Source organism: Coturnix japonica, unplaced genomic scaffold, assembly GCF_054131305.1.
Source record: "Coturnix japonica strain WE unplaced genomic scaffold, WE-NBRP24 Scf041, whole genome shotgun sequence".
Lineage (NCBI taxonomy): Eukaryota > Metazoa > Chordata > Aves > Galliformes > Phasianidae > Coturnix > Coturnix japonica.
The window spans coordinates 4,015,526-4,041,629 of record NW_028188944.1 but is presented as its reverse complement, the minus strand read 5'-3'; the positions used below and the strand labels follow the sequence as shown (position 1 = coordinate 4,041,629).

The 26,104-nt window shown below is 38.5% G+C and overlaps 3 protein-coding genes across 5 annotated transcripts; all 3 read left to right on the top strand.

Moving 5' to 3' along the window:
• The first annotated feature begins 1,176 nt into the window (after nucleotides 1-1,176).
• On the top strand, nucleotides 1,177-15,964 carry LOC146752843 (uncharacterized). 2 transcript variants are annotated; one of them, XM_085531349.1, is made up of 7 exons: nucleotides 1,177-1,382; nucleotides 7,362-7,629; nucleotides 8,125-8,186; nucleotides 8,403-8,719; nucleotides 11,157-12,360; nucleotides 14,183-14,308; nucleotides 15,909-15,964. In XM_085531349.1, exons 1-4 carry the CDS (start codon nucleotides 1,350-1,352, stop codon nucleotides 8,592-8,594), a joined length of 555 nt encoding a protein of 184 aa, XP_085387475.1. In that variant the 5' UTR covers nucleotides 1,177-1,349; the 3' UTR covers nucleotides 8,595-8,719; nucleotides 11,157-12,360; nucleotides 14,183-14,308; nucleotides 15,909-15,964. The 2 variants fall into 2 exon arrangements, with proteins under 2 accessions (XP_085387475.1, XP_085387476.1); XM_085531350.1 differs by lacking the exons at nucleotides 1,177-1,382; nucleotides 7,362-7,629; nucleotides 8,125-8,186; nucleotides 8,403-8,719; nucleotides 11,157-12,360 and adding exons at nucleotides 13,365-13,483; nucleotides 13,883-13,943.
• Nucleotides 15,961-21,186, top strand: LOC146752842 (uncharacterized). 2 transcript variants are annotated; one of them, XM_085531342.1, is made up of 7 exons: nucleotides 15,961-16,064; nucleotides 16,994-17,182; nucleotides 17,623-17,761; nucleotides 18,491-18,613; nucleotides 19,012-19,173; nucleotides 20,118-20,282; nucleotides 20,917-21,186. In XM_085531342.1, the coding sequence occupies exons 1-7, from the start codon at nucleotides 16,042-16,044 to the stop codon at nucleotides 21,058-21,060; spliced, it is 945 nt and encodes a 314-aa protein (XP_085387468.1). In that variant the 5' UTR covers nucleotides 15,961-16,041; the 3' UTR covers nucleotides 21,061-21,186. The 2 variants fall into 2 exon arrangements, with proteins under 2 accessions (XP_085387468.1, XP_085387469.1); XM_085531343.1 differs by lacking the exon at nucleotides 20,118-20,282 and having other exon boundaries at nucleotides 20,917-21,179.
• A 798-nt stretch (nucleotides 21,187-21,984) lies between these two features.
• Nucleotides 21,985-24,878, top strand: LOC146752841 (kinesin-like protein KIF20B). The gene is made up of 4 exons (XM_085531351.1): nucleotides 21,985-22,061; nucleotides 22,790-22,916; nucleotides 23,462-23,604; nucleotides 24,619-24,878. Exons 1-4 carry the CDS (start codon nucleotides 22,023-22,025, stop codon nucleotides 24,697-24,699), a joined length of 390 nt encoding a protein of 129 aa, XP_085387477.1. The 5' UTR covers nucleotides 21,985-22,022; the 3' UTR covers nucleotides 24,700-24,878.
• Nucleotides 24,879-26,104: the final 1,226 nt, after the last annotated feature.

Sequence of the window (26,104 nt, the reverse complement as noted above, 5' to 3'; positions counted from 1 at the left end):
TTCAGACATGGTTCATCATCCTCAATTGGGTAGATTTAAGAGAGAATAAATGCTGCCTGGAATTCTATTGTCTGTACTTTGCAGATTACTGCTGGCTGTAGGATGGCGTCTGTTGCAAGTGCCTCTCTAACTTATGTGAAGCATGTTCATTATCCAGCATGTAGATGCATGTATTTTGAGAGAGGCATCCTACCCTAAGTGTATGTTACTCAAAAAGCAATGTTTTCTTCCAGGAAAAACTACTGAGGTTTCAAAACAGCTGGAGGATAAGACAGCAGCAGCAGGGCAGGACATCAGCCTGAGCTGTGAGCTGTCAAAACCGGATTTGAACATCAGGTGGTACAAGGATGGCAAAGCAATCAGAAAAAGCCAGAAGTACGACTTGCAGCAGGAGGGAACTGGGGCCATTCTGATCATCCATGACTCTACTGCCAAGGACAGTGGGGAGTACCCCTGTGAGACAGAGGACTCCATAACAAAAGCCAGGGTCACTGTGCAAGGTGAGTTGAAAAGCACACTGGGGATGGCATGTAGAGAAGTCGAGGTAAATATCTGCAGCCTGTAGGTGATGTTTTTCTCTTCTGTTTCCTTGAGCAGGATCAATTCTTAGTTTTCAGAAAATATGATGGATTAAAATCTTTTCCTTAAAATAATCTGGAAACTGAATGATTCTCCAGTGTGATGTGGATCTGGGCAGCCTGGTCTGGTGGTTGGTGACCCCTTGGAGGGGGTTTGAAACTAGATGATCTTTGAGGTCCTTTTCTACTCAGGCCACTCTATGATTCTGTGATCATTCTATGATTCTATGATCTTGGGTGTTAGTGAGCCAAGAAAAGATGGCAATCTGAATTAGTCTATATTGAATATGTGTAATCAAAACTATATGCAGTTTATCAGATGAGATCCTACCAGCGCATGTATGATGGTATTGAACTTTCCAGATATCTACTGGAATTATCAAACCTATGTAAATGGGTGGACTCTGTGGTCTTCTTAGACTCTTTGCATCTCTATGTGATATTCTGAAATGAGGGCAAAGGAGATTCAGGACACCTCTGTATGCTTGGGACTTGTTAGGGTAACAAATCCCTTTGTCCTTTTTTTTTTCCTTCCAGAAAAACCTAATTACTTTATCAAGGAACTTTCAGATGTGAAAATTGAAGAAAGTGGAAATGCAATTTTTACATGTCAGAGCGAGAAAGCCGCATCCTTCGTCATATGGAGGAAAGGCATTGCTGAGCTCAGGCCTGGCAGGAAATACAAGAGGGCACAGAAAGGACGAGACCTGCAGCTGAGCATAAAAAATCTGGAGAAAAGTGACAGTGACGTGTACACCTGTGACACTGGTGATGCCCAGTCCAGAGCCAAGCTGGTTGTACAAGGTATGTGTGAGAGCCATATGACTGCGCATCCTGTTTCTCCACTACCAAGACATTATCCTGGTAGAATTTGTACATTTATGGCAGGTCTTTGGGGCTGCAGCTGTCTGGCCTGAATAGCGGTTCACAAGCCATGCACAGAGCAAGCTGCACAGAAAGGGAAAGAACTACCGACTAGAGCAGTGCCATTGAGAACTTTATGTATCATTTAAAAACCAAAAATGCTGATGTACGGTGAGGCTGGTGACCCAGAAATCAGTGTGAACTTTCTATCTCTGACCTTTCTGAGTTACAAATAGTCCTTCAGAGTTCTAGGCAAAAATTTCCTTATGCTGCATTCTGGGTAGTTGTCACGGTTTAAACAAAAATCTACCCGTATCCGTGACAGGGGGGCCACAGGCAAGCGAGGTGCTAGAAGGAGCTGAACCTCTGTCCCAACTACTTCAGAAGCAGCCCAAACCCCCTCGTACATGGCTAAGATCTCCTTCTCAGTTGGAGTGTAGCACTCCTCAGACCCTTTATATGCTTGACTCCAAAGTCCTGGGGGTTGGCCTTGGGTTTCTCCTGAGGCTCTTTGCCACAAACTCCAAGTGGGGCCTTTCTCTCCAGCAGCAGTGTAGAGGATGTTCTTTACATCCTGTCCCGTCCGTACTGGACCCAAGGCCACGGCACGGGCTATCTCTTGTTTTCTCTGCTCAAAAGCCTGCTGCTGCTCAGGACCCCATGAGAAATTAATTCTTCTTCCGTGTTACCTGATAGAGGGGGCTCACTATGTGGCTGTAGTTTGGGACATGCATTCTCCAAAAGCCCACTATTCCCAGAAAAGATTGGGTCTCTGTCTTGTTGGTGGGAGGAGACATAGCAGTGATTTTTTCAGTCACATCTGCTGGGATGTGTCGATGCCCATCTTGCCATTTTACACCCAAGAACAGGATTTCCTGGGTAGACCCCTTCACCTTGCTGCTCTTAATGGCAAAACCAGCTTGCAAAAGAATTTGGATTATCTGTTTTCTTTTCTTGAAAATCTCTGCTGCTGAATGGCCCCACACGACAATATCATCAATATACTGCAAGTGCTCAGGAGCATTACCCTGTTCCAAGACAGCTTGGATCAACCCATGGCAAATTGTTGGGCTGTGCTTCCACCCTTGAGGTAAACGGTTCCAGGTATACTGAACAGCTCTCCAGGAAAAAGCAAACTGTGGCCTTCATTTTGCAGCCAATGGGATGGAAAAGAAGGCATTAGCAATATCAATGGTGGCATACCACCTAGCTTCTTTTGACTCCAGTTCATACTGGAGTTCTAGCATGTCTGGTACAGCAGAACTCAATGGAGGTGTGATTTCATTTAGGCCACGGTAATCCACCGTCAACCTCCATTCTTCACTGGCTTTACACACTGGCCATATGGGGCTGTTAAAAGGCGAGTGAGTTTTGCTAATCGCTCCCTGTTTCTCTAATTGGCAGATTAGCTTGTGAGTGGGAAGCAATGAGTCCCTATTGGTGCGGTACTGCCGTCTGTGAACCACTCTGGTGGCAATTGGTACCTCTTGGTCTTTTACCTGGAGCAACCCCACAGCAGAAGGATCATCTGACAGTCCAGGTAAAGCTGACAACTGCTTAACGCCGTTTGTGTTAACAGCAGCTATCCCAAAGGCCCATCGATACCCCTTGGGATCCTTAAAATATCCCATCCTAAGGTAATCGATTCCCAGTATACATGGAGCCTCTGGACCAGTCACAATAGGGTGTTTTTGCCAGTTTTTACCAGTGAGGCTTATTTCGGCCTCCAACATAGTCAATTCTTGAGAACCCCCAGTCACTCCATGGATATATATTGGTTGTGTCCCTTGGTGACTTGAGGGCATTAGGGTGCATTGTGCACCAGTGTCCACCAAAGCTTTATATTTCTGTGGTTGAGATGTGCCAGGCCACTTAATCCACACAGTCCAGTATACTCTATTGTCCCTTTCCCCCCCTGGCTGGGGGCAGGGCCCCTCTATTGTTTATGTCGTTGGCTTGCAGCAACTGGAACTCTCCCCTTCTTGGAAGAGTTCACCTTGGTAGTTGTTTCACCTTGTAATTCTTCCACTCGTGCCTGAAGTGCAGAAGTGGATGAATTACACCACTTCTTCATGTCCTCCCCATGACTACAGAGGAAGGGCAACAAGACAAGACGTGTAGTCTCATTGTTGATTCGAGGTGACTTACCATTGTCATTTGCTTGAATACGAGGATGTCTCTTTTTAATGGTTGAGATTTTCGATGATACAGGTCGAGAGGAACTCATTTTTAGCTTTCTCAATAGGCGATCGTGGAAATCCTGGTTTCCATCATCTTGTACCACCGTGGATTCATCTACATCAGGCACATTAGCCAATTTGTCAATAATATCATTTTGTGTTCCCTCCATTTTGTTTAATCTTTCCACAATTTTGACAATGGCTGAAGTATACAGATTAACTTCTGTAGCGCTTATAAATAATTCAAGTTCCTGAAGTCTGCCAATTAGTTCATTCACAAAGGGTTTCCTTTCCCCTTTGCCATATACTAATGCAAGTGCACTGGCATGCTTTTCTGGAGCTGCCTTTGTAAAGTCACGCCACATTTGTCGTGGAACGCGGACTGCTTCAGGATCATGTAATTGGTTTGGATCGTTACGATTGAACTCGCGGCTGTATAGCATTTCCACCAGAGCACTTTCACTCAAAGATTGGATACCTTTCTCTATATCAGTCCATTTCTTTCTTTCAGGCTCCAAGTCCCGTTTAAAGGGGAATCTATCTCTTACCGCTGTCAACATCCGCTTCCAGAGGGTGTAGGACCGATTTTGGCATGTGCCAATACCTCTGTCCACACGTGGGTCCCTGGAAATGCTACCCAGTTGGCGAGCTTCACTGCCATCAAGCCATGCACTGTTGGCACCATTGTCCCAGCAGCGAAGTAACCAAGTGACCATATTTTCTTTTGGCTGACATGTGAAATCCTTTCTTAGATCTCGAATTTCACTCATTTTAAAAGATCGATCAATAATGGTTGTAATACTTTGCTCATCTTTTGCTCTATCAAGAGTCCCGGGTATTGATGGTGGCAGCTGTGTCGGTGAGGCTGCCCCATCTCTAAGTTTGGACTCGAGAAATTCTCGTAAAGAAAATCTAGCTTTTGGCTCCTCTTCAGACTCTGACCCCGACCCTTGTGTTATTTCCTCCAGGTAACCCTCCTTCTTTTTCCTCTCTCCTAACTTCCTCTGCTCCTCTAACTTCTTCTGCTCCTCTAACATCTTCTTATTCCCCTCAGACATCCTCTGCTCCTCCAACTTCATCTGCTCCTGAAACTTCTTCTGCTCCTCTAACATCTTCTTATACTGCTCTAACATCCTCTGCTCCTCTAACTTCTTCTGGTCCTCTGACTCCCCCTGCTCTCCTGAGTCCCCCTGCTCTCCTGAGTCCCCTTGCTCTCCTGAGTCCTGCTCTCCTAACTCCCTCCGCTCTTCTAACTCCTTCTGCATTTTCTCTAACTGAGTTGAAACTTGTTTTGTCTTTCGCCCTCTTACAGGGGCAACCAACATTGCGTCTGGTGTCCCCGATGGTTGTTCCAATTGGACTACATGTGCCCCCGGTGGCTGGTCAGATTGAACTACATGTGCCCCCGGTGGCTAGTCAAATTGGACTACATGCGCCCCCAGTGGCTGGCCAAATTGGCTACATGTGCCCCCAATGGCTGGTCAAATTGGACTACATGTGACCCTGGTAGTTGGTTAAATACATTCAGCTCACCCCGGAGGGCACATAGCTGGTCTCGGAGAGCGTTCCGCTCGAACTGGACAGCACCCAACTCAGTCTGGAGGCTGTCGTAGTTGGACTGAAGAGTGTTGTACCCGAACCGGAGGACGTTATGCTCGGACTGGAGAGTGTCGAGTTTGGATTGGATACTCTCATTCTCGGCCCTGAGACTCTCTCTCTCAACCTCCAAATCTTCCCTCTCAGGAATGGTATTGAATAAGGCCTGATAAGCATTAGCTAGGCCCCAAGTCATTTGTGCCTCCTTAGATCTGCCTGAGTCACAACATTCCTGTCTCAAATATGCAGTCAAACTCTCAGGATTCTTTAAGTGTTCAGGAGTAAAGCTCCATGACACTAAAGATGTCTGTCCTCTAAAAGTCTCTCCAAAGTTTCTCCACACTCCCTGCCACTCAGTATTCTCTGACTCTAGGGAAGACTTCCTCCTGAGGTTATAAATCCAGATACCGAGTGAGATCACTACAATAACCAACAGCAAATTGAGGGAGATTAATACGATTGACAGTGTGGTCCACTGGGACAACTGGTCAGTCGAAGACTGCTTAAAAGATGCAAAGAAAAAAGGAAAAGCATGCTCAAAAACCACCATATCCGTACTATTGGTTGCATTATTTGCATTAGTTGCTCCCTCTGGAGCTGCATGCAAATACCAAATAAGCGTTGCTAACCATGCTTTCAATCTATTATACATTCCTATAACTTCATAGGAAAAATAGGCTAGCTTAAACATGGTCCAATATGTTTGGAGCATCGTAAAAGAGGAACTAATGAAATGCAGTACCTTATAAAGCACACTTAGTAGAGGGAACTTTTTTTTTTTTTTTTTTCCAATAGAGGGAAAAAAACTAAAAAAAAAACAAACCAAAGCTCAGCAGTGTTTATAAAATAAACTGGAGTATTGGCAGTCCGCCTGGACTTTCAAGGTCAAGCTCACAGGTGCAGAATCGCAAACCTAAGATAGCTCCTTAACAGGAAAAAAAACTTGTAGCTCTGTTAAAAGCTAAAAGAGCAACAGAAGAAAACACAGAAAAACAGCAACTCAGTTTGCCCGCATTCTCCACCAAAATCTGTCACGGTTTGAACGAAAAGTCCACCTGCATCCGTGACAGGGGCCGTGGGCCCCGTAGGGGCCCTAGGCCGAAAGGAAAAAGTTAATTAGGAAAAGAAAACAGCGGCAACGATCTAAGGAGGCACACTTATTTACTAAATACTATATCGAAATACCGGATAACACAATATAATACAATATAATTGAAAATTGAGCTAACGAATCAAGCAAAATAGGAGAGAGAATGAGTCCCGTAACCGAGAGGCCTACTGTGAAATCTAGGCGAACGGCTGAAGGCTCCCACACACTCCCCTGAACGCCAGAACTCGAAAGACGTCAGTCTGTTCTGCGACAGAGTTAATATAGAGTCCAGGTCCCGTGACCCATCGTGTTGTTCCCTGGGAGATGTAGTCTTCTTCTGTAAGTTGCAGATTCAGTAAAATTATTCATGCTTTATATGATGTTATGATGTGGAATACTGATAGCAAAATTACAAAATTATTAAACCATGACACCCTGGTATTTTTCTTTTTTTTTTCCTAAATATTTTCCTTTTTTTTTTCTTAAATATTTTCCTTTTTTTTTTCTTAAATATTTTCCTTTTTACTCTTTAAATGTTATGGGCACATCTTATAGAAACACAAGGCTGTTTACAAAGAAGTGCATGCTGTGTTGCTGTATGATGAGCAAGATACATCTATTCTTCATCTAGCAGGAATAGTTGCTGAGCCTTAAGAACAGTTTCAGAAAGCTTTGGGAATTTGGGCGTTTTCCTTGTTTCTGCAACACAAAATGAAAATTTACGCTGTATACAAAGAAAAGGGGAGTCCGAACTTGTACGTTAAGTTTGAAGGAGATCAATCTGGGGTAATATTTAAAAAAAAAAAAGGGGGGGGAGAGTGTGGTCATCAAATACTATAAAATATATTAGCTGTTACTAGAATGCCACTTATCTTCCCCCCATACGAGTCACTGTCATGTTGTATGTGAATTTGTGAGGTGGGTTTTGAAGCTGAAATTAAAAACTTCTTGTATGGCTGTCTTCATAGTGGCTATCCAGACTATGTGTAGAAATAACAGCTATTATGTAGTCAGCTATTCACCAGTTTTAACTGATTATAAATTACGTTTCAGGGTGGAGAACATAGCATAGTGCCTGACACCTGTGTTGATCCTGAGGGCATTCTTGATTCTGTGCATTATGATGTCATGGATATTAAAGAGCAAGCTGAGGCAGCACATAGTTCCATTGTATCCGTGGAGGACCCGAAGGAAGATACTGGCTGGTTTGAAAAGCAGCTGGAGAAAACTAACTTTGAACTGATGGAGACCAAAGAAGAGCTAACAGAGAAAAACACCAAACTACTTAAAACTGAAGAAGAGCTGATGCAGAAGAACAAAGGTGAGTTATGCGATGTGAAAGGTAGAAGACAGAAATAGTTCATTAATCTAAAAGAGAAATAACCAGTTTGAGTAGGAATTAGAGGAGATGTTCTACCTTTGGAACCATAGCCTGTAGATAAGTGATAGTTTGTTCCTTGTGTATATTCAGGTTCAGCAATTCCACGGGTTTTGGTTAGTTCTTTTTTTTTTTTTCCCCTCTCCTTTAAACTGCAACTAGCAGCTTTACGCTTTCGTAAGTATGGGGTTAAATGTCTATATCTTGATTTTTACTTTTATATTGTAATCTCTACTCTTCTTTATGTCTTGTTGATGCAATGTTTTCGTTCCAAGAAATATAGAAAACTTTTGAATCACTCCCAATAAGTGAAGACCACATGCAAATTAATTAATCTGTTCAAAAGCTACCTAAACATTAGAATATCTGGAAAAATTGATTACTTAATAAACTATCTATTGGCTACTTATGTAATACAACCTTTTCTGTGTGTTACAGACTTTGAAATGCAGATGATTAAATTAGATGAGTCTGTTGAGCAACTTAAAGAAGCAACTGAGGTAACTTTATCAAGATGTTGTGTAAAATTGTTTTAATTAATTAATTAATTAATACCAACTTGTGGTAGCTTAAAATGCTATTCCAGTAGGCTCCATTAATAGATTTCTTACCGAGCTTAGCTTAACTGAATTTGCCTTTAATGCATTGTGTAATTCAGCTACTTAACACTACATTACAAACTGATGACTGAATTTTTTTTATTTTTTATTTCCAAGAAAATGAATGCACAAAATGAAAGGATTCGAGAGCTAATGGACATCGTGGTGCAGAAAGATGACATTATTACAGAGCTACAAGACTTAAAATCTCATTTAGAAGAAAAAGTAAAAGATTATGTGAGTTTTACACATCTCCGTATCCTTATACAAAAAAAGGAAAACACTAATTCTATGCTTGTACTGAACTGAAAGCAGCCAATTTTCAGTGCTTTCAGTTAAAGCACTGAAACAAGAGAAAACTGAGTTGGAAGTGGGAAGAAAGCGCAGTACTGATGAAGATAAGCCTACTGTGGAAGAGCCACCTCCAAAGAAAGGTACAGTTTCTTCCATCCTTGAACAGGGTGTCTTCCAAAACAATAAATTGCTTCCTATTCTGGATAGGAAGCAAAGGGCTGTGAAGCGCGTACCTTAAGGTATAAGGAGAAAAGCCACTGTGTTAAACTGTAAATAGAAGTAACTGTTATGTAAATATCCCTTTTTCAGAAGGTCCTATGCTGTTCATTTTTGAATGCTTAAGAATAAAAGTTTTTTGCACTATTTTTTTCCTTTTTGCTGCTTTTTCCTCATCTGTTGATGCACTTGCAGATTTGGTAATAGTTTTAAAGCAGTTTCTTTAGGATTGTTTCAACTGCTGTTGCTGATCTTCTGAGTAGCATCAGCTGCTCAAGTGCTTTTTTTTGTTTGTTTGTTTTGTTTTTCCTGAAGCAACTATCAAAATTGTTGACGACCTGCTAATTGCTCGCTTATGGGCAATATTTGAGCAAAATGGTTTGGATAAGCTCTGATGCATTTAACTTCACTTCTGGGCACAGCTGAGCATCAGTGTTCCTAGAATTACGGAAGGCATATACAATGTAGAAGGGAAAATCTAAAACTTAGCTGTAGTCCCTTCCTTCCTTGTATTCCTCTTGCAAAATATGTGCAAGGGAGAAAGTCAAGGCCTTCTTTGGATGAGATGCTGTTCTTGGATGATTTGTCCCTGCTGCCTTTATTTGGCATAAATATTGAATCCTAATGTGACCACTGAATGGCATCACATATAAGCATCTTACCAGAGACTGAGGGAGGGATGTGGACTCCTCCATACTCCAAATAGTAGTGGGTTTGTTCTAATCATATGACCAAAGCTCTCATTTAAAAATTAATGACAGCAATGCTCCACATAGGAATTAAAATGGGTAGCTGATAGTCACAATGTCAGCATGAAGTTTTCTGTTAAGAAGTACTGAGTATTCAATCATGTTAAAATTTTCTTCTATTTGTGAGTATTAATAGCGTCCAATTTCAAAAAACTCTTAATAGATATTCTTTAGCTATGTTAAATATACACAGTAGAACAATGAGCACAGGTATGTTGTGCTGGTTCTTTTGTAGAATTAGTTATATAAGTAGCACGAGCAAAAGTGTTTTAGGAGATGCTAGGTTATCTCAGCTTAAAGTTCAGGGTATTTACACCATTCTCTGAGCTTTTAGGTCTTGTTTCCTATGCTCTGTAATAATTCTTTTTCCCTACTTCCTGTGTAAGGAGCTTCTAGACTGAACATTACACATCTTCTCCCTAGTCTTATTTATCTTGCTTTAGTGCTTGCTTGTTGTTTTCAGCATAAAGTGTTTAGATTACTTATAAATCATATTCCCCTCACTAGTGTTGCTGGGTGAGCAGTCAAAACCCAAAACCTGGTTTGGGGTGGAATATGCCACTGCTGTTTCTTCAGTATGACTTTTAAATCAGTTGAGGGCTGTATATAAAACTCCTTAGATGAGTTAAGAGGCTGTTTCCATGCAGTACATGTGAATCTGTATGTAATGCAGGCTGCACGTGGGCACTATAAAATTCTGCATTGTAGTAGTAAAAGGACTGTACTAGAATCACCATTGAATATATTGTTGTGGTGACCTAATCCCTAGTAAGTCTTGACTTATATTTATTTTTATTAATACTTAAAGTATGCATATTATGGAATGGGCATAACTGGATTCTAAAGCAATGATGAAATACAGCATAAGTTGCTTTTGATAGAAAGAAAATGCATGTGATTTTAGCTAATTGCTCACCAGTTAAAGAAAAAAACAGCCCCAAGCTAATGGAATATTTATGGAAACTTGAATCTGCAAATTTTTACAACTTTATGAGTGAACTTTATATGCAAAAGAGTAAGTGTGGACAGAAGTAGGAATCCTCATATTTTGTTTAGAGATCAACTGAATAAGAGAGACAGATATCAACACTTAAGTGATCAACTTGTCCAGGGTTTTATCTTTCTTTTGAAAGTAAGAGGACTGTGAGTTGGAATGAAATTTCTTAGAGAACTGTTTATCTACCATTTAGATGTAGATGGAGTGATTCCTGGCTGCCTTATAGGGATTGCTGAAGCACGGAAGATAGAAAGAATATAGCTGTGAATTATCTATCTCGTTCCCATGTTTCTTAAATCTAATAAGATTTTCTACTGGTGTGGAGTGGAAGGTTTGAGTAGTGCCATGGTAAAAGTGTTCTTCCAGACTGAAAACCTTTTGCTGTTAATTCTGTATAGAAATCTGAGGCACCTGATTACGTGTCCAGAGAACTTTAATTCCTTCACTAGTATCAAATACTATGTGATGTGAGGGTATGGCTTGCATATTACGACAGTTTTTCACTTAGAAGTTGCTACTTGGTGTTGTGAACTGCTATGTAATAATGATTTTAATCAATCTGAGCTACATTCCTTTTCCCTTTTTTGTTTGTTTGTTTGTTTGTTTGTTTTACAGTAGTTGTAAATGAGAGAAAGAAAAAGAACACTGTAGAGCAAAAGACAATTGAACATATGAAACAAAAGTGCTCCACGTACCGAAAGGAAGTACTAGCACTGAGGGAAAGAACTGAAATCTTGGAACATCATTTAACTGTGCTTGAAGAACAATGCAGAAGAGAAAAAAATAAAAAAGAAGATTTCAGTAAGCAGGTAACAAGCCTGCGTATTGAGCTTTCTTTTTCTGAAGAAACAGCTGATGCCCTCCGTGAACAAATTCTGCAGGGTCAAGCTGACTATCGGGAAATTGCTTCTGAACTGGATGAACAGAAATCTAGAAATATGACACTTGAAAACAAAAATGCCCAACTAACTAACAACATAGAAGTTGCCAAAGAATATATAATTGATAAAGTGTCACAAGTAAAAGAAATGTGGACCAAATTAGATGAATTATACAAATGTCACTTAGAGTTTCACGCCATCGGTACTGACTTTGTCAGTGTAAAGGATTCCTCAGACTCTGAAAAAGATGAGACAGGGACATCTCAAATTAGTTCTGGATGCATTCAGTCACAGACTTCTTCCATCTCAGATCTCGTGCAGGACCTCTCCTTTAACTATAGTCTTGAAAGGATTTGGGAAGTATGCAGAAGTAATGTTGATGTTTCCTCACAAAAATGTCAGCACATCAAAGCACTGCTTCAAGACAATGAAAACCTAAAGGCGGGACTGAATAATGCTGAAAATCATAATCGTCAACTTGTAATGAAGCTATGTCAGATTACAACTCACACTAGTCAGGAAGATGATCTTGTGAATCAGTTACATGAGCAAATAGAAAAGAAAACTCAGGACTTTGAAGAAAAGACTGCAGAAGATCAGAGAGTGATTGCACAATTTCAGGAGGAAGTTGCCAACTGTGAGGTAAAAATAAGAGAGCTTGAATATCGCCTGGAGTCTTACAAGACAATGGAAGACAATGTGTCAAAACTCAATGAATTACTTAAAGAAAAAGAATCTATTATTGTTAATCTGGAGACAGTTACAGCAACTCTGCAGGAGATGTCTGCAAATGCAGACAAAAAGTTTGAAGAGTTAAGTAGCAAAGAAGCAAATCTGATTCAAGAAGTTATGCAGCTGAAAAACAGCTTGGAGCAGATGAAACACTCTCTTCGGGAAAAGGAAAAGAGTGAAATGGAGAAAGTGCAACGTATAGAATCGTAAGTAACCACTGAGTTAACTTAGAGCCCTTTGAGAATGAACTAGAGTTAAAAATAGTTAATGGGAACATCCCTTCGACTTAATGCATTTGCATGCTTATCAGTGGCCAAACTACTACTTTAGGATGCTTTGGTATGCTACTTGAGTTCCAAGGGAAAACAGGAGTGTGCAAGGAAATAAAGAATAATATGGGGATTTCTGGTGGTTTTGTTGTCCATCCCTCAGAATAGCATCTGAATAATTTATTGCTTCAGCATCTGATTATGAGAAGCAAGCTGAAATTCAAAAGTAATTGTTTAAATCTTGTCACTGGTCTAGATAGATTTAAGAGTCTATTTACAAATAGAAACCAACAGGCAGGGCATGGATTAAGCTGTAATTGCTGTTTCCATGAGATGTGTAACAATAATGTTCTTTGTCTCTTTATTTTTAACATAAGGCTAGAAAATATTCTTTCTGAGAGTTCTGCCCTTGTACTGAATTTGAAAAAAGATTTGCAGAGGAAAGAAGAAGAGTATGCAGATCTAAAAGACAAACATTCTGATGCCGAGAAACAAATTCAGCAAGTACAAAGCGAGGTTTGTAACTCCAAAGCCTAAAACCTAAGTCTTGTGAAAAAACGCTGATAACTGGGAAGAAGAATGCTATTTACTTGAAGAGAAGTAGACTAATTTCCAGAGGCTCTTTAATATAAGCATGTATATTTTTTTTCTTCAATTTCAGCTTCAGTGATGTTAATAGTTAAAATTTAATTATTAAACAAGAAGATATCTTAAAACCCATTTTGCAGGATCTTAGTCTGAAAGTTTATTGGGTGTGCTTGGGGTGGAAAATTGAAGCTTAAAAATGAATTCATGTCTTCCTTGGTAACCTTGCACTTGCTGTCATTTTCCTACTCAGCACTTGTCTGTGAATTCCTCTTTATTTAACAAAGAAGTATTTGGCCAGGTTGGATTACAGAAGTCTTTTAATGAACCGTGAGCTGTGCTTACATTACAGGTGTCCACGATGCGTTCTGTGGAGGAATCCCTCAGGATCAAGAAGTATGAACTTGAAAGGTTTATTAACTATTTTAAGGATGAGCTGGATTATAAAGACTTCTATATCCAACAACTTAAGCAGGTATTTTACTTGCTCTTATTTTTTATTAAATGAATGATGCAGGTTTTCCAAGCAACAGGAAAAAGGTCAAAAAAAAAAAAAAAAATTGGAGCAAAATGAAAGTGGCCAACTGAAACTAGTGGTAGACCATGAAAGATATTCAAATAATTAGTCACTACAGAGCACTGGCAGATTGCTTTAAATACAATAATCTGCATAGTAAATACATATGTAATACATGCATGTAACCTGATCTTGTTGAGTGACATCACGATATGTTAATTGAAATGTCTTACCATAAACTCTTTTTATCAGCTTGAGTCCTTATTTATGCTATATGAAAAACTTATTAATTCTAGGCTGTCTTAAAGATTCTGCTTGTTTTTACTGTGTATGCTTTTCTTTCAACATGAAATATAGGAGCTGGTGGAAACTGAGAGGATGGAAGATATCTCCAAAGACTATGACCAACTATGTGTCGGTCAGCCATTATTTGTGTGTGTGTGTGTGTGTGGAATATCCGTGTAAATGTTGTCACATTGCTAATGACTTTGAGTCTTCTGTGTTTCGATTTTAAAACATATCTGCATGTATTTGTATGTAAATATTTCAATGGAGATGCTCTATTTCTTTTAAAAGAGCTTTTGGTCATGGGAGAATCTTGATTTGAGAATAATAGGAGCTAGTAGGGAGTTCATCTGTAAATTTTCAAACCTTCAGATCTGTGTGCAAGGGATAGAACAATTGAAGTTATGCGGATGGCATTAGAAGAACAAGAGGAAGTGCAGCTTGAACAAGATGAAATGCTTCAAGCTCAGTTAGAAGAGAACCAAAAATTAGCTTCAGGTAATCTTTCCAGGGAAAGGGAGCAGGGATGCAAAAGGGGTTTAGACGTACTGTGATAGCCACTTCCATTTTCATGTGACTATTACTTAGGCATTGACGTTCCATAGTAAACAACAAATCTCTTGTAGTTAAAGGCTTCTGTTATTTCTTTATGTCTGTAGCAGATAAAACCGAAGCTGCTTTAGTAAAAAGTCATTGGTGTGGTATTTCAAATATATATTTGAAATGATATGCTATCTAACCTCATTTTGTGTATTGAGTAGAACTGATTGCATGGAAACAGAAATACAGTGAGCTGGAATACCAGAGCAATGGTGACTGGCAGCAAAAGAACAACGAAAGTGATGAGGCAAATTTGAATGAAAACAATACAGAATTAATAAAGCTGCAAAAAGAGCTGGAGGTAACTTAACTTCAAAGTTGTAACTTGATAAAGTAAACTGTTATATTGATTACAGAAACTTCCTGTAAAAGCTGCAGTGCAACATGCAATAGGGACCAGGTGCAGCTTTTTTGTGGTACGTTAAGAATGGCATCACTGATGCCCCCATAGTATAGGAAGTGTAGCCTTCCCTACATTATGCTGCCATGAGCAGTGCTTCTTTTGCTGGCCTCTGAACAGTTAGTTGTCTTATCCCATCTGATGTTATTTTTTGTTGTTGTTGTTTGTTTGTTTTTTTAAATAAAAGTAATGGGCTGGCAGTGGGAGTTTTCTAAGTGAGTATACAATAGGTTACATCCACTGTGTTAGTGGAATGGTTCTGAGCTTCTTTCCTCCTTCACCTTGAGTAAGCTTATTCATGATATTTTTTTTTAATGCACAGAGCCAATTCCCTTTTTCAAGAAGAGGGGAAAGTTGAACATTCATTGCTTCATTCTATACCACGTCAATGTGCTATAAGCAGAGTATACTTATACAATTGTTGTTTGCAAGAAAGGAATACTAACTCAAAGCAAATTGTAACTTACGGTGTATTTGTCAAAACTGTTTTCTGTTAGTTGCTTGGGCAACTAATATAAGCTATCGAAATCATCATCTAACTTTATCACCAGGAAGCCTTTTTTGTTGGGCTGCGGGTCTACTAATTTTCCTTGGTTAAAAGACTTTTATTTTTTCCAAGCAGTTTTTTAGGTGCTCTGTCCTATATATGAGAATGTCTGCCAGTAGGTTTGATAGGAAAGGAGACTACTCCTACAGTGTAAACTGTGTTGCTTTTCTTTGTCTTTCAACCCTGAAGGAGCTGCAAGTTTTTCTACAACTGCTGCAAGGCAGCGTAAACTGTTAGAAGTTTTTAAGTTAAAAGAGTTTTTCTTATACTGACTTTTGGTGTAAGTTCTGTAAAGCTTGTGTGAACATTTATAAAGAAAAAGAGATGTTTTATGGAGGATCACCAGTCTGAATAAGAAATACTGGAAATGATTATTTTTTAATGGAAAAGAACTAATGATTATCCAATACCTGCCTTTGGGAATATTCTGTAGTAAAAACTGCTAATGTTTCTGTTATCTTGCAGAAACAAGTCTATTTAATGATGACCTGGCTTTTAAGACTTTTATTCCTTAATGACTCACTATTTCATTTTTGGTTTCTTTGAAATAGGAAAGTGAGACTAAGTATCAAACTGATAGAAAAAAGTGGCTGGAGGAGAAAGAAGATCTCCTAAATCAGATAAAAGAAGCTGAGAATCTTCGCAACAAAGAAATGAAACAATTTGCTGAGGACCGACAACATTATGGAAAGCAACAAGCAGAAATCGTAAGTGATGAGGTCCTGGCAGAGTTGTCTGGTGCCTGTAGTTTGGAGACAACTACATACCAAGTATTAACAGTAAGGGTGCATAAGAGCAGCTTGTCCAAGTCCCCTTGCTTTCTTATGCGCCAAAGCCCATATGAGAACTGCTTGATTTGGAAAAGGAAGGAATGGGGGGGCCACAAAAAGAAAGATCTTTCATAAGTGCATAATGAAATGTCACGTATGTGGGACATCAATAAGAAAATTACAGTTGAAAAATAGATCACTATTTAATGAGGCTAAGAAAGTATTTTGTACAATAGCTTTTGTTTGTTCTCTTTTCTGCAAAGCAGAAGGCCTTTAAGCCTTTATAAGGAAGAAAAGGCAATTGAGTTTCTAAAGAAACCCCACAAACTTCTCTCCAGATACTGAATAAAAATACTTGGTCAAACGGCCACAGTTTTGCTCCTTTATCACTTTCCAAATAGTGACTGATAACAAAGTCACTTGAGTTACTTGAGCTGTTTGCTGGGCTCTTGTCATGTAACTTCTTAAACACGTGAATCTGTACATTCTGCAAAGCTTTTTTTACATCTGGAAGTAGTTAGTCCCGACTTTCTGGACCTGCAAGCAGCATAGAAGGATGTGAGGAGCTTAGTATTATTATCACTTTGTGACTTTATTTTCCTAAAGCTCATTAGTAATCATTAAATGAGCAAATTGAAGTTGTTAAATAATACTAATATTTTTTTCACAAGGAGAGTAATGTAGGTTGTCTAATAGAAGCATGGTTTTGCTTCTGTAAGTTTGTAGTGCAACTAGTTCTAGAGCTCCTGTGGATCTTGAAGAGATCATACATTTACTAAGACTGTAAAACGGTGCTAACTACCGAAGTGTTAGAACAGTTCAGTGTGTAGTAGGTGATGTTCACTGTTCATCTGTTCTTCTTTTAGGAAAGACTTGTTGCCCAGCTGGAGGAAAAGGACCGTAATCTTCAAGTGGCGTGAGGAGAGAGATCAGTTAGTAGAAGCTTTGGAAGAAGAGCTCAAAAGTTTGGCTTTAAATGAAAGCTTGGAGCAGATGAAACAGTCTCTTTGGGAAAAGGAAAAGAGTGAAATGGAGAAAGTGCAACGTATAGAATCGTAAGTAACCACTGAGTTAACTTAGAGCCCTTTGAGAATGAACTAGAGTTAAAAATAGTTAATGGGAACATTCCTTCGACTTAATGCATCTGCATGCTTATCAATGGCCAAACTACTACTTTAGGATGCTTTGGTATGCTACTTGAGTTCCAAGGGAAAACAGGAGTGTGCAAGGAAATAAAGAATAATATGGGGATTTCTGGTGGTTTTGTTGTAAATCCCTCAGAATAGCATCTGAATAATTTATTGCTTCAGCATCTGATTATGAGAAGCAAGCTGAAATTCAAAAGTAATTGTTTAAATCTTGTCACTGGTCTAGATAGATTTAAGAGTCTATTTACAAATAGAAACCAACAGGCAGGGCATGGATTAAGCTGTAATTGCTGTTTCCATGAGACGTGTAACAGTAATGTTCTTTGTGTCTTTATTTTTAACATAAGGCTAGAAAATATTCTTTCTGAGAGTTCTGCCCTTGTACTGAATTTGAAAAAAGATTTGCAGAGGAAAGAAGAAGAGTATGCAGATCTAAAAGACAAACATTCTGATGCCGAGAAACAAATTCAGCAAGTACAAAGCGAGGTTTGTAGTCAACTGAGATATTTTTTTCTGTAAGATTATGCTTGGCTTTCTGCTGTTAAAACTTCTCAAACTTTAACTATGAAGCTGGAAATTTCACACTAGTGTGGCTAGCAGCAAATCTTAGGTAAAGTTGCCATTGAAGCTCTAGAGGGGACCAGAAGTTAAAACATGGTTTCGCATAGATAGTGAACAGAGGAAAGTAAAGTTGGTTGGTAGTCTGGAATAAGGTTTGTGAAGAGAATAGCTAATCTGCCTCTGGAGGGGACTTGTTATTATCTCTACGTTACTGGTGACTTGCCATTGGTATCCGTGGTAACTCCAAAGCCTAAAACCTAAGTCTTGTGAAAAAACGCTGATAACTGGGAAGAAGAATGCTATTTACTTGAAGAGAAATAGACTAATTTCCAGAGGCTCTTTAATATAAGCATGTATATTTTTTTTCTTCAATTTCAGCTTCAGTGATGTTAATAGTTAAAATTTAATTATTAAACAAGAAGATATCTTAAAACCCATTTTGCAGGATCTTAGTCTGAAAGTTTATTGGGTGTGCTTGGGGTGGAAAATTGAAGCTTAAAAATGAATTCATGTCTTCCTTGGTAACCTTGCACTTGCTGTCGTTTTCCTACTCAGCACTTGTTTGTGAATTCCTCTTTATTTAACAAAGAAATATTTGGCCAGGTTGGATTACAGAAGTCTTTTAATGAACCGTGAGCTGTGCTTACATTACAGGTGTCCACGATGCGTTCTGTGGAGGAATCCCTCAGGAATAAGATGGATGAACTTGAAAGGATTAATAACCAGTTTAAGGATGAGCTGGATTATAAAGACTATACTATCCAACAACTTAAACAGGTATTTTACTTGCTCTTAATTTTTAATAAATGAATGATGCAGGTTTTCCAAGCAACAGGAAAAAGGTCAAAAAAAAAAAAAAAATTGGAGCAAAATGAAAGTGGCCAACTGAAATTAGTGGTAGACCATGAAAGATATTCAAATAATTAGTCACTACAGAGCACTGGCAGATTGCTTTAAATACAATAATCTGCATAGTAAATACATATGTAATACATGCATGTAACCTGATCTTGTTGAGTGACATCACGATATGTTAATTGAAATGTCTTACCATAAACTCTTTTTATCAGCTTGAGTCCTTATTTATGCTATATGAAAAACTTATTAATTCTAAGCTGTCTTAAAGATTCTGCTTGTTTCTACTGTGTATGCTTTTCTTTCAACATGACATATAGGAGCTGGAGGAAAAGGACCATAATCTTCAAAAGTGGCTTGAGGAGAGAGATCAGTTAGTAGAAGCTTTGGAAGAACAGCTCAAAACTTTGGCTTCTAATGCCATACAAAAAGAGACAGAAATAGCAGAACTGAGACAATCTGCCTTAAAGGATTCAAGCAAGGTCAGCTCTCCTTTCCTCCTACCTGATTAGCTACCCATAAATTCTGTAAAACTCCTGTACCTGCTCTTTGTATTCTGGGTGTGCTTCTGTTCTTGAACACTGTCGTATTGACATCATGTGCAACTAACCAAAAAAAGCACCAGCTTTTATTTTTGTTCTTCAGAAACAGAATTTCTGTTAATTACTAAAATTTCAATTTTTTCAGTAGTTCAGATAAGCAGATGTCAGTTTGATGCTTATGATCCTACAGTCAGACTGGACATCTGTAGCTTTTTCCGATAATTCACAGCATTTCCGGATCCCAAGCTAGGTTCAATACTCAGACAGTAGTTGTGTCTCAGGTTTCTTACTTTCTTTGCTTTCTCTGAGGTAGTATCTACAATGGCATGAAAAGACAGAAGGGGACGTGGAGAGAGATTAAGGGAAGCATCAAAAAGCAGAGGGGGGATGATCTCTGGAAGTTGCATTTCTTATTTCAACATCCAGCTTTTAATCAGGATAGCCAATCTAAGCCGTAGCATAGAATTTCAGAAGCTAAACAGAAGACTAAATGAGTTGTGCTCTTTTGAGAATGTTTGGATTCACTTTCTCTGAGAAGAAAGATGTTCTCATAGCAAAACTTCCCCTACAACTGCCGACTTTCTCACAGTACCGAGGATTTGGGAACAAATAAAAGCTCGGGTTATTATATCTTAAGAGAGATGAAGGCTGAAGCACATAAGTAAAATAGAAGAATCAAAATATATTGTATTACAACTTCCCAGGCAATTCTGTGACTACTGCACTTGTAACAGTGACCGTACAAATCCGTGAAATGTGCTTGAATAGTTAAGTGTTCTAGCCTGCAATTCTAAAACTGATGCTACTAAGTAATTGCAATACTGCTTGTGTGTGTTAATTCCTTTTGCCAATCCCACAACTCAGCAGTTTTTACTGTTTATTAGGATAATGCAACTGTGATAGAAGAGTTAAGAAAAGAACTGGCTGACAAAGATGACTTTATAAAGGAATTAAAACAACGCATTAACCACAGTAGCCCTCAGTGTTTGCCAGAAATACCTTTACTTGAAGAAAGACAAAGTAGAAGGAATGACTCTGTAAACGAAAAGGTATGATTATATTTATAGAAAGTAAGTAGTTAACATCTTGTTAACCCCTTTTTGTTCTTCTGTTTTCCTAGGAGATACTGGAGCTGGAATCATTTTTCTTAGCATATAGTCCTTTAACTACATATTCAGTGATCAGTACTTGTTGGTTCTTTTTGTCTTCCACTCAAACATGAGTTCTCATCTTCTCAAAACTATTTTATTTACTAGAACACCATCTCTCTGTGTACATTATGGAACTTTTCCATGCAGTTTTCCATGTATTCGTATGTGGATGCTGAAGATTAGGCAGAGGTTTAGCCTTTGGTGTTCTAACATAGCAGCTGTGAGCGTGCAGAGTATGGGGGGAATGGATGACAAAACGACCAGCGTTACAGATTTTGTCCCTAAATAATGTCTCGCTTTCTCTCTTTTGGAGGCAGAATACTGCCTGAGACTGTTAGTGAGACCCAGTAGGGGGTATCTGAAGATCACACAATGAATAGATGTTACTACCTTCCCACACTTGTGCTGTGTTTCAGCTTACGTGTTCATGTGGCGTCTGAGCTTGAGGTTTTACACTGTAACTTTAGAAAACTCGAGATATTTTGGAGGGCTAATGCATAGCCTAATCTTTACTCCTTTTAAATATTTACAGCCTAGGAAACAACAAAGCAAAACTAAAACTGGAGAAAGTATTCCATTAAGATGCAAAGCTGAAGACAATTATTTGTCACGTCCATGTACTAGGAGCCTCACTTCATTAAATGAATCTGAGGTTAGTATGAAACTTCAGATCTGAAAATGTTGTGATTGTATTGCTTTTGATAAGGAATGAGTAGAAAAAGATCTCATGTTCTCTAAACGATTCCCAAGTTTTAATTTATTTATCCCTTTCAAGGTGATCAGATCACCTGTTTTTATAGCCTTTGATAGGAATAAAAGCTGTTGAAACAATTGTGTGATGAATTTTTGTCAGGTGCTGTTGAAAACTCTCCTCATGTTAATGCTTATGAAGTGGCTCATGATTAGATAAGTTACTTGGAAAAAATTCATGGAGCCACTGAAACGGGCACAGCAAATTGAACTTATTTTCTTCCTCTGCAGGATTTCTGGATATTGTTTTGTTAGCAGATGATGTTAATCATTCCTATATAAGTTTTTAATTGCTAACTTTCATAAAACAGCAGTTACATATATTTTAAAAACAAAGTATTTATTAACCAACTTAATTCTTGGAAATACAGTGGGTGGTGATACTCCATTCAGATTCTTAGCAGAGCCTGATAAAGTGGCTCTGACTACTTTTTGTCTTTCTACAATTAAAAAAAAGCATTAAAAACAAGCATTAAAAAATGCTATTTCTACCTCAGTAAAGTAGTTGAAGAATTTAATCAATGAACTGCTTTAATGAACAAAACTAATAGCCAAGCTCAGTGATAATGGTTTAAGAGAAGGGAATTTCTCCTAACTCCATTGTGTATTTTCTTTGAAACCTGTAGACATAAATCAGCTTTTTAGACATCATGAGATGTCTAATACTGATATCTTAATGTCCTGTTTTTATAATTGAATGCTTATTTATTATTTGATTTACAGTGGAATAGTTACCACTAGCAAATACTTCCCTACTATTAGCAAAAGTGTTTAAAGTGTTCACTTTTGTGACATCAATTGTTCTTTCCAAAAGAATCATGGCTGAAACTTGTCTTATTTTCCCAGGATTTTGTGAAAAGTGAGAACACGAAAAATACAAAATCTGTCATGGCTTTTAATTCACCCTCTGCAAGTGACGAGAAAATGGTTGGTTTTTGTTCTAGTTTTGAAGCTAGCTTGGGACTTCCTGTAATTGTGTGGTCACACGAAAGAAGCAGTGTCTTATCCTTATGTGTATACCTGAATGGGAATCTTACATGCTTATGAGCTCTTCCTATTAAATTCCATAAGCTAACCAAAGGGCAAGTCAGTCTTTCCCCAGAGCGTGTAATGGCTGTACTGTGTAATGATTTGGAGGGAAGGATATTGCACACTGAATAGTTGGGAAGAGAAGCTTTAGTGTATTATCGTGTGCTTTTGTAAGTGAAGCCCTTGTATTAAACTAAGGTTCATATCATTAATATGCATGGCAGTTATTAAAAGCAGATGTTCACATGTGATAGCAGTATCCTTGGCATGGTCAGAGTATGAGTAGTAGATTTTTCCCATCTGTTGTCTTCTGTTTTGTATGTTTGTTTATTTTATGTAAGTAGAACAGCTTATGTAAGAAACAACTCCACAGCTTGGGAGCTACTTTTAAAGAAACTACTGCCTTATTAAGAAACTGTAAGAAACGTATGCCTTGAAATAGCTGAGATTTTGACAACTCCCTAAAGGGTATAAAATTGTCTACATTACTTGCCGTTGTGGTATCATCAGCATAATGAACAGAGGTGTCAGTAGTAAAGCTCAAAATGTCAACTTAAAATAACGTTGAACTAAAATGAAGTTTAAACAATGCTCTTGTTTCACATGTTCACATCTCTGTTGAACAGAAATCTGGAAAAGACTACTTCCTGAGAAAGCGAGTACATGCTTCAAGACTGACTAAAAAGAAGGATGAAACACTGCAAAAAGTTGGAGATTTTATTCAAAGCTCTCCTTCTATTATACACTCTAAAGGTTGGTGTAGAATAAGTTTTATTCCATGTTTTCTAGACATTGTAGAATGGCTTGTTTCTGCTGTAGGCTATTAATGTATGTGTTCTTAGAGAACTTGTCTGCCATGTTAAGTTGTCTTGTCCTTTGATTTATGAAGTAAATGCATTTATTCGTCTCTTCAGAGATTCATTATTACATTTGTGAAAACCTACAAGTATACAGAGAAAGTTGGTTCTGTCTTGTGCTTCTGTCAGCATGAATGTTAGGCCTGTTGTTTAACTCCTGCTGAAGTTTCTGACTTCCAGTGACTTCTGAGCCATGATTGTCTTTCATACTCCATTTTAATGCATGCTTTAAGCTGCCGTACCTGAACCTATAAACAGTTTCAGCTATAGAAGCAATAAAGAACCTCGATGAACAAATACAATTTCTGAGTATTTTCACTTAAATTTTACGTGTCATTTATAAACCAAGTTTGTTACGAAGCTTTTTTTGCATTCAGTGATTTAAAGACTCACAAAACCAGTAAGTTGATTGGTTTATGTATCAAAACAAATTTCTTCTAGCCAAGAAGCTGATGTCAGCAGTAAGTTCTCCTAAATCAAACGAACCTGAAAGTCTCGAAGAAGGAGAGACCAAGCCAAAACGATGCAAAAGGAAGCTGTATTCCACTGTCGTTTCTGGCCCTCTAGATATACCTGCTTCTTCGGTAAGCGATTATACTGTAGTCTTGGCTTAAAATAAACTACTAAGGAGTCCAAACAGACTGGAGGTTTCATCTATTTGCAGGGGGAGGTTGAAAGTACTGAGGTATTTCTTTATTCTACCAAGTCATTCTTGTTGGTCTTCCTGCTGTTCTGTTTTATTTTGTCCTCAAAGATCTCTGTGTTTGGCTGGCTTACAGTTTACTAAGTAGGTGATGTAGCAATCACGGAGATGTCTTCTAATTTGGAATCATAGATAATTTCAATGTGTCGGAGTGGGATTATTCTACTACACGCTTTTCTAGAGCACAACTTAGACAGCTTTTTAGGTATGCTTAAACTATGATCTCCTGTCTAAGCCAACTTGCAAAGGATCTGATGTGCCAGTTTCATGACTCTGTCGGCAGCTATTGTGCTAAGAACATTCTTGCTCTGTTGGAACTGCATCTTTTAATTATATTAGAGTCCTTTTTGTGTTCAGCATAGTGATCATTTGCCCATACTGCAATATCCCTCTGAATTTTTTGATGATTTGACAAATGATAGGGGCAGAAACGAAAATGTTATTTTTTTTTTGTTAGAGGATGAAGAAGATGAGACAATTTCTTCTCTCACTGTAGTTCTGAGAACATGGAACTGAACCGAGAACTGAAATTCTGGGCAAGTCATAGCTACAGGGATTGAGGCTAAAAATGTTTTCTGAACGCTTCATGTTTCACAAAACAAGTATTATAATACTCTTTTGAAAACAAGTATTTCAAAATGAAAGCTGCCTTCAGGCTTTCCTCAGATGTGTGTGCTTTTTTAAGATAAACAGGATTTTGTACATTCTCCATATTTGTTCCTTGTGATTAAGCTGCATTAAAATGATCTCGGTATCCCATAGTTTTCTGAGTAAAATATAATAAGCAAATTCCATTCTGAAATCCATTTAGGGGAAGAAATATGTTTGCGTGGGTCAAGAAGAGCTTGTCAGTCTTGTGTGAAAAGATGAGTAACTTTTGAAATGTTTTCTTCAGGAATCTGAGGAACAAAAGAAGGAAAGTGATCATCTGATCATCAAGCGACGGCTGAGATCCAGAACAGCTAAAAAACCTTGAAGAAGCATGTTTGTTCCCCTTTCTCAGGACATACTTTTATCGTATTATTAAAACTGGTTGTTAATAAACAGTAACAGTTACTCCGTTGTGTTCTTAAATTTGTATATAGGTGTACAGTGTCTCTCTGACAGTTTCAAACTGACTCCATTGAGGCTGAAATAAATACAAGCTTTCTTAAACTGGGTTTGGATTTTATTGTGGTTAAGGGTTTATTTATTTTTGTCTTGCCTCCCCTGTATAGGAACAGTATCTCTAGGACTGATTGCTATTTACCCATTGTGCAGTAATAACTGTACTTGTTCAGGATGGCCTGGCTTGCTTTTTTCACATGACTGGTGTACTTAGCAGAACTCTGGCAGAGAGAAGAGCATGAATACACATTAATATTTATGTATACTTAATTTTTGGGCCTTTTTAAATAATTTTCTTTGGAGAGAAGATGGTGCCAATTCCTCAGTTTGGAAGAAAGGTGCTTTCCCTCACTTGTGCAAATTCAGCTTTAAATTAATAAACTTAGAAAAATAAACCCAATACATTTTGGGGGAATTCTAATATCCCAAATACTGTTCTCCCCCTCAGTGAGCTTCGAACCTTTAGATGCTGTTGGATGAATTAGCTGAAAGGTTCTCAGCTGGCAGTATGTCCTTGTGTTGTCTCCAAGTCCAATAGTTCCTATAGATTCAATTGCTCAGGAGGTAAAAACATGGATTAAAGCCGACTTGGGTGAATATTTGAGAGTTTGATGGGAGTGAATTGCCTTAAAAGCAGCTGGTGATAGAACAATATACTGATTGTATTTAAAAAAACCCACAATCGTACTATTTGCTGCTGTGCCGATAAGCTTTCTCCTTGCTTGTAGGCTTGTGAGATCCAGGTTTGCAGAAAACAATCTGTGAAAAATCATGGGAATCATGTGGTTTTATGCTCAGCAATCTCATTAAAAACTTGAACTGACTTTTAGAAGCTTTTCTCCATGGTGTTAGCTGGACAAATCTGCATGTGGATGTCAACATGGAGGCTTTTATTGACCTGGAGTAGAAAACAGCATTCGTACCTACCAGGTGAGATGGGCAGCTACTGCACAGGTACACAGAATAAACTGATGGAAGCATAAGTACTTGAAATCACCCTCCCTCCTATTTATTGACCTATGTATGTGAATGCCGTGCATGAATGCCTCATAGTCAGATGTCAAAATGGAACAATGCTGCCTGAAGTGGTTGGTGACAATATGGAAGACGGTTCTGATTAGCTGCAGTTTGCAAATTACTTGCAAATATTTCATATCCAGAAGACTGCAATTTATCAGCCATGCGATATTGGAGGCAAAGTCATTGCAGGGGATGGGAGTGATCTACTTGTTCCAGAAGCTGTTAATAGAGCTCTCGTTGCTACTGGGTACATC

Coding starts and splice junctions, on each gene's coding strand:
- LOC146752843 (XM_085531349.1), top strand. CDS start 1,350: ATGCCCAGTCCAGAGCCAAGCTGGTTGTACAAG. Junction 1,383..7,361: donor AGCCAAGCTGGTTGTACAAG/GTATGTGTGAGA, acceptor ATTACGTTTCAG/GGTGGAGAACATAGCATAGT. Junction 7,630..8,124: donor GCTGATGCAGAAGAACAAAG/GTGAGTTATGCG, acceptor TGTGTGTTACAG/ACTTTGAAATGCAGATGATT.
- LOC146752841 (XM_085531351.1), top strand. CDS start 22,023: ATGGCTTTTAATTCACCCTCTGCAAGTGACGAGAAAATG. Junction 22,917..23,461: donor TTCTATTATACACTCTAAAG/GTTGGTGTAGAA, acceptor AATTTCTTCTAG/CCAAGAAGCTGATGTCAGCA. Junction 23,605..24,618: donor TAGATATACCTGCTTCTTCG/GTAAGCGATTAT, acceptor TGTTTTCTTCAG/GAATCTGAGGAACAAAAGAA.
- LOC146752842 (XM_085531342.1), top strand. CDS start 16,042: ATGGAAAGCAACAAGCAGAAATC. Junction 17,762..18,490: donor TTCAGCAAGTACAAAGCGAG/GTTTGTAGTCAA, acceptor CTTACATTACAG/GTGTCCACGATGCGTTCTGT. Junction 18,614..19,011: donor CTATCCAACAACTTAAACAG/GTATTTTACTTG, acceptor CATGACATATAG/GAGCTGGAGGAAAAGGACCA.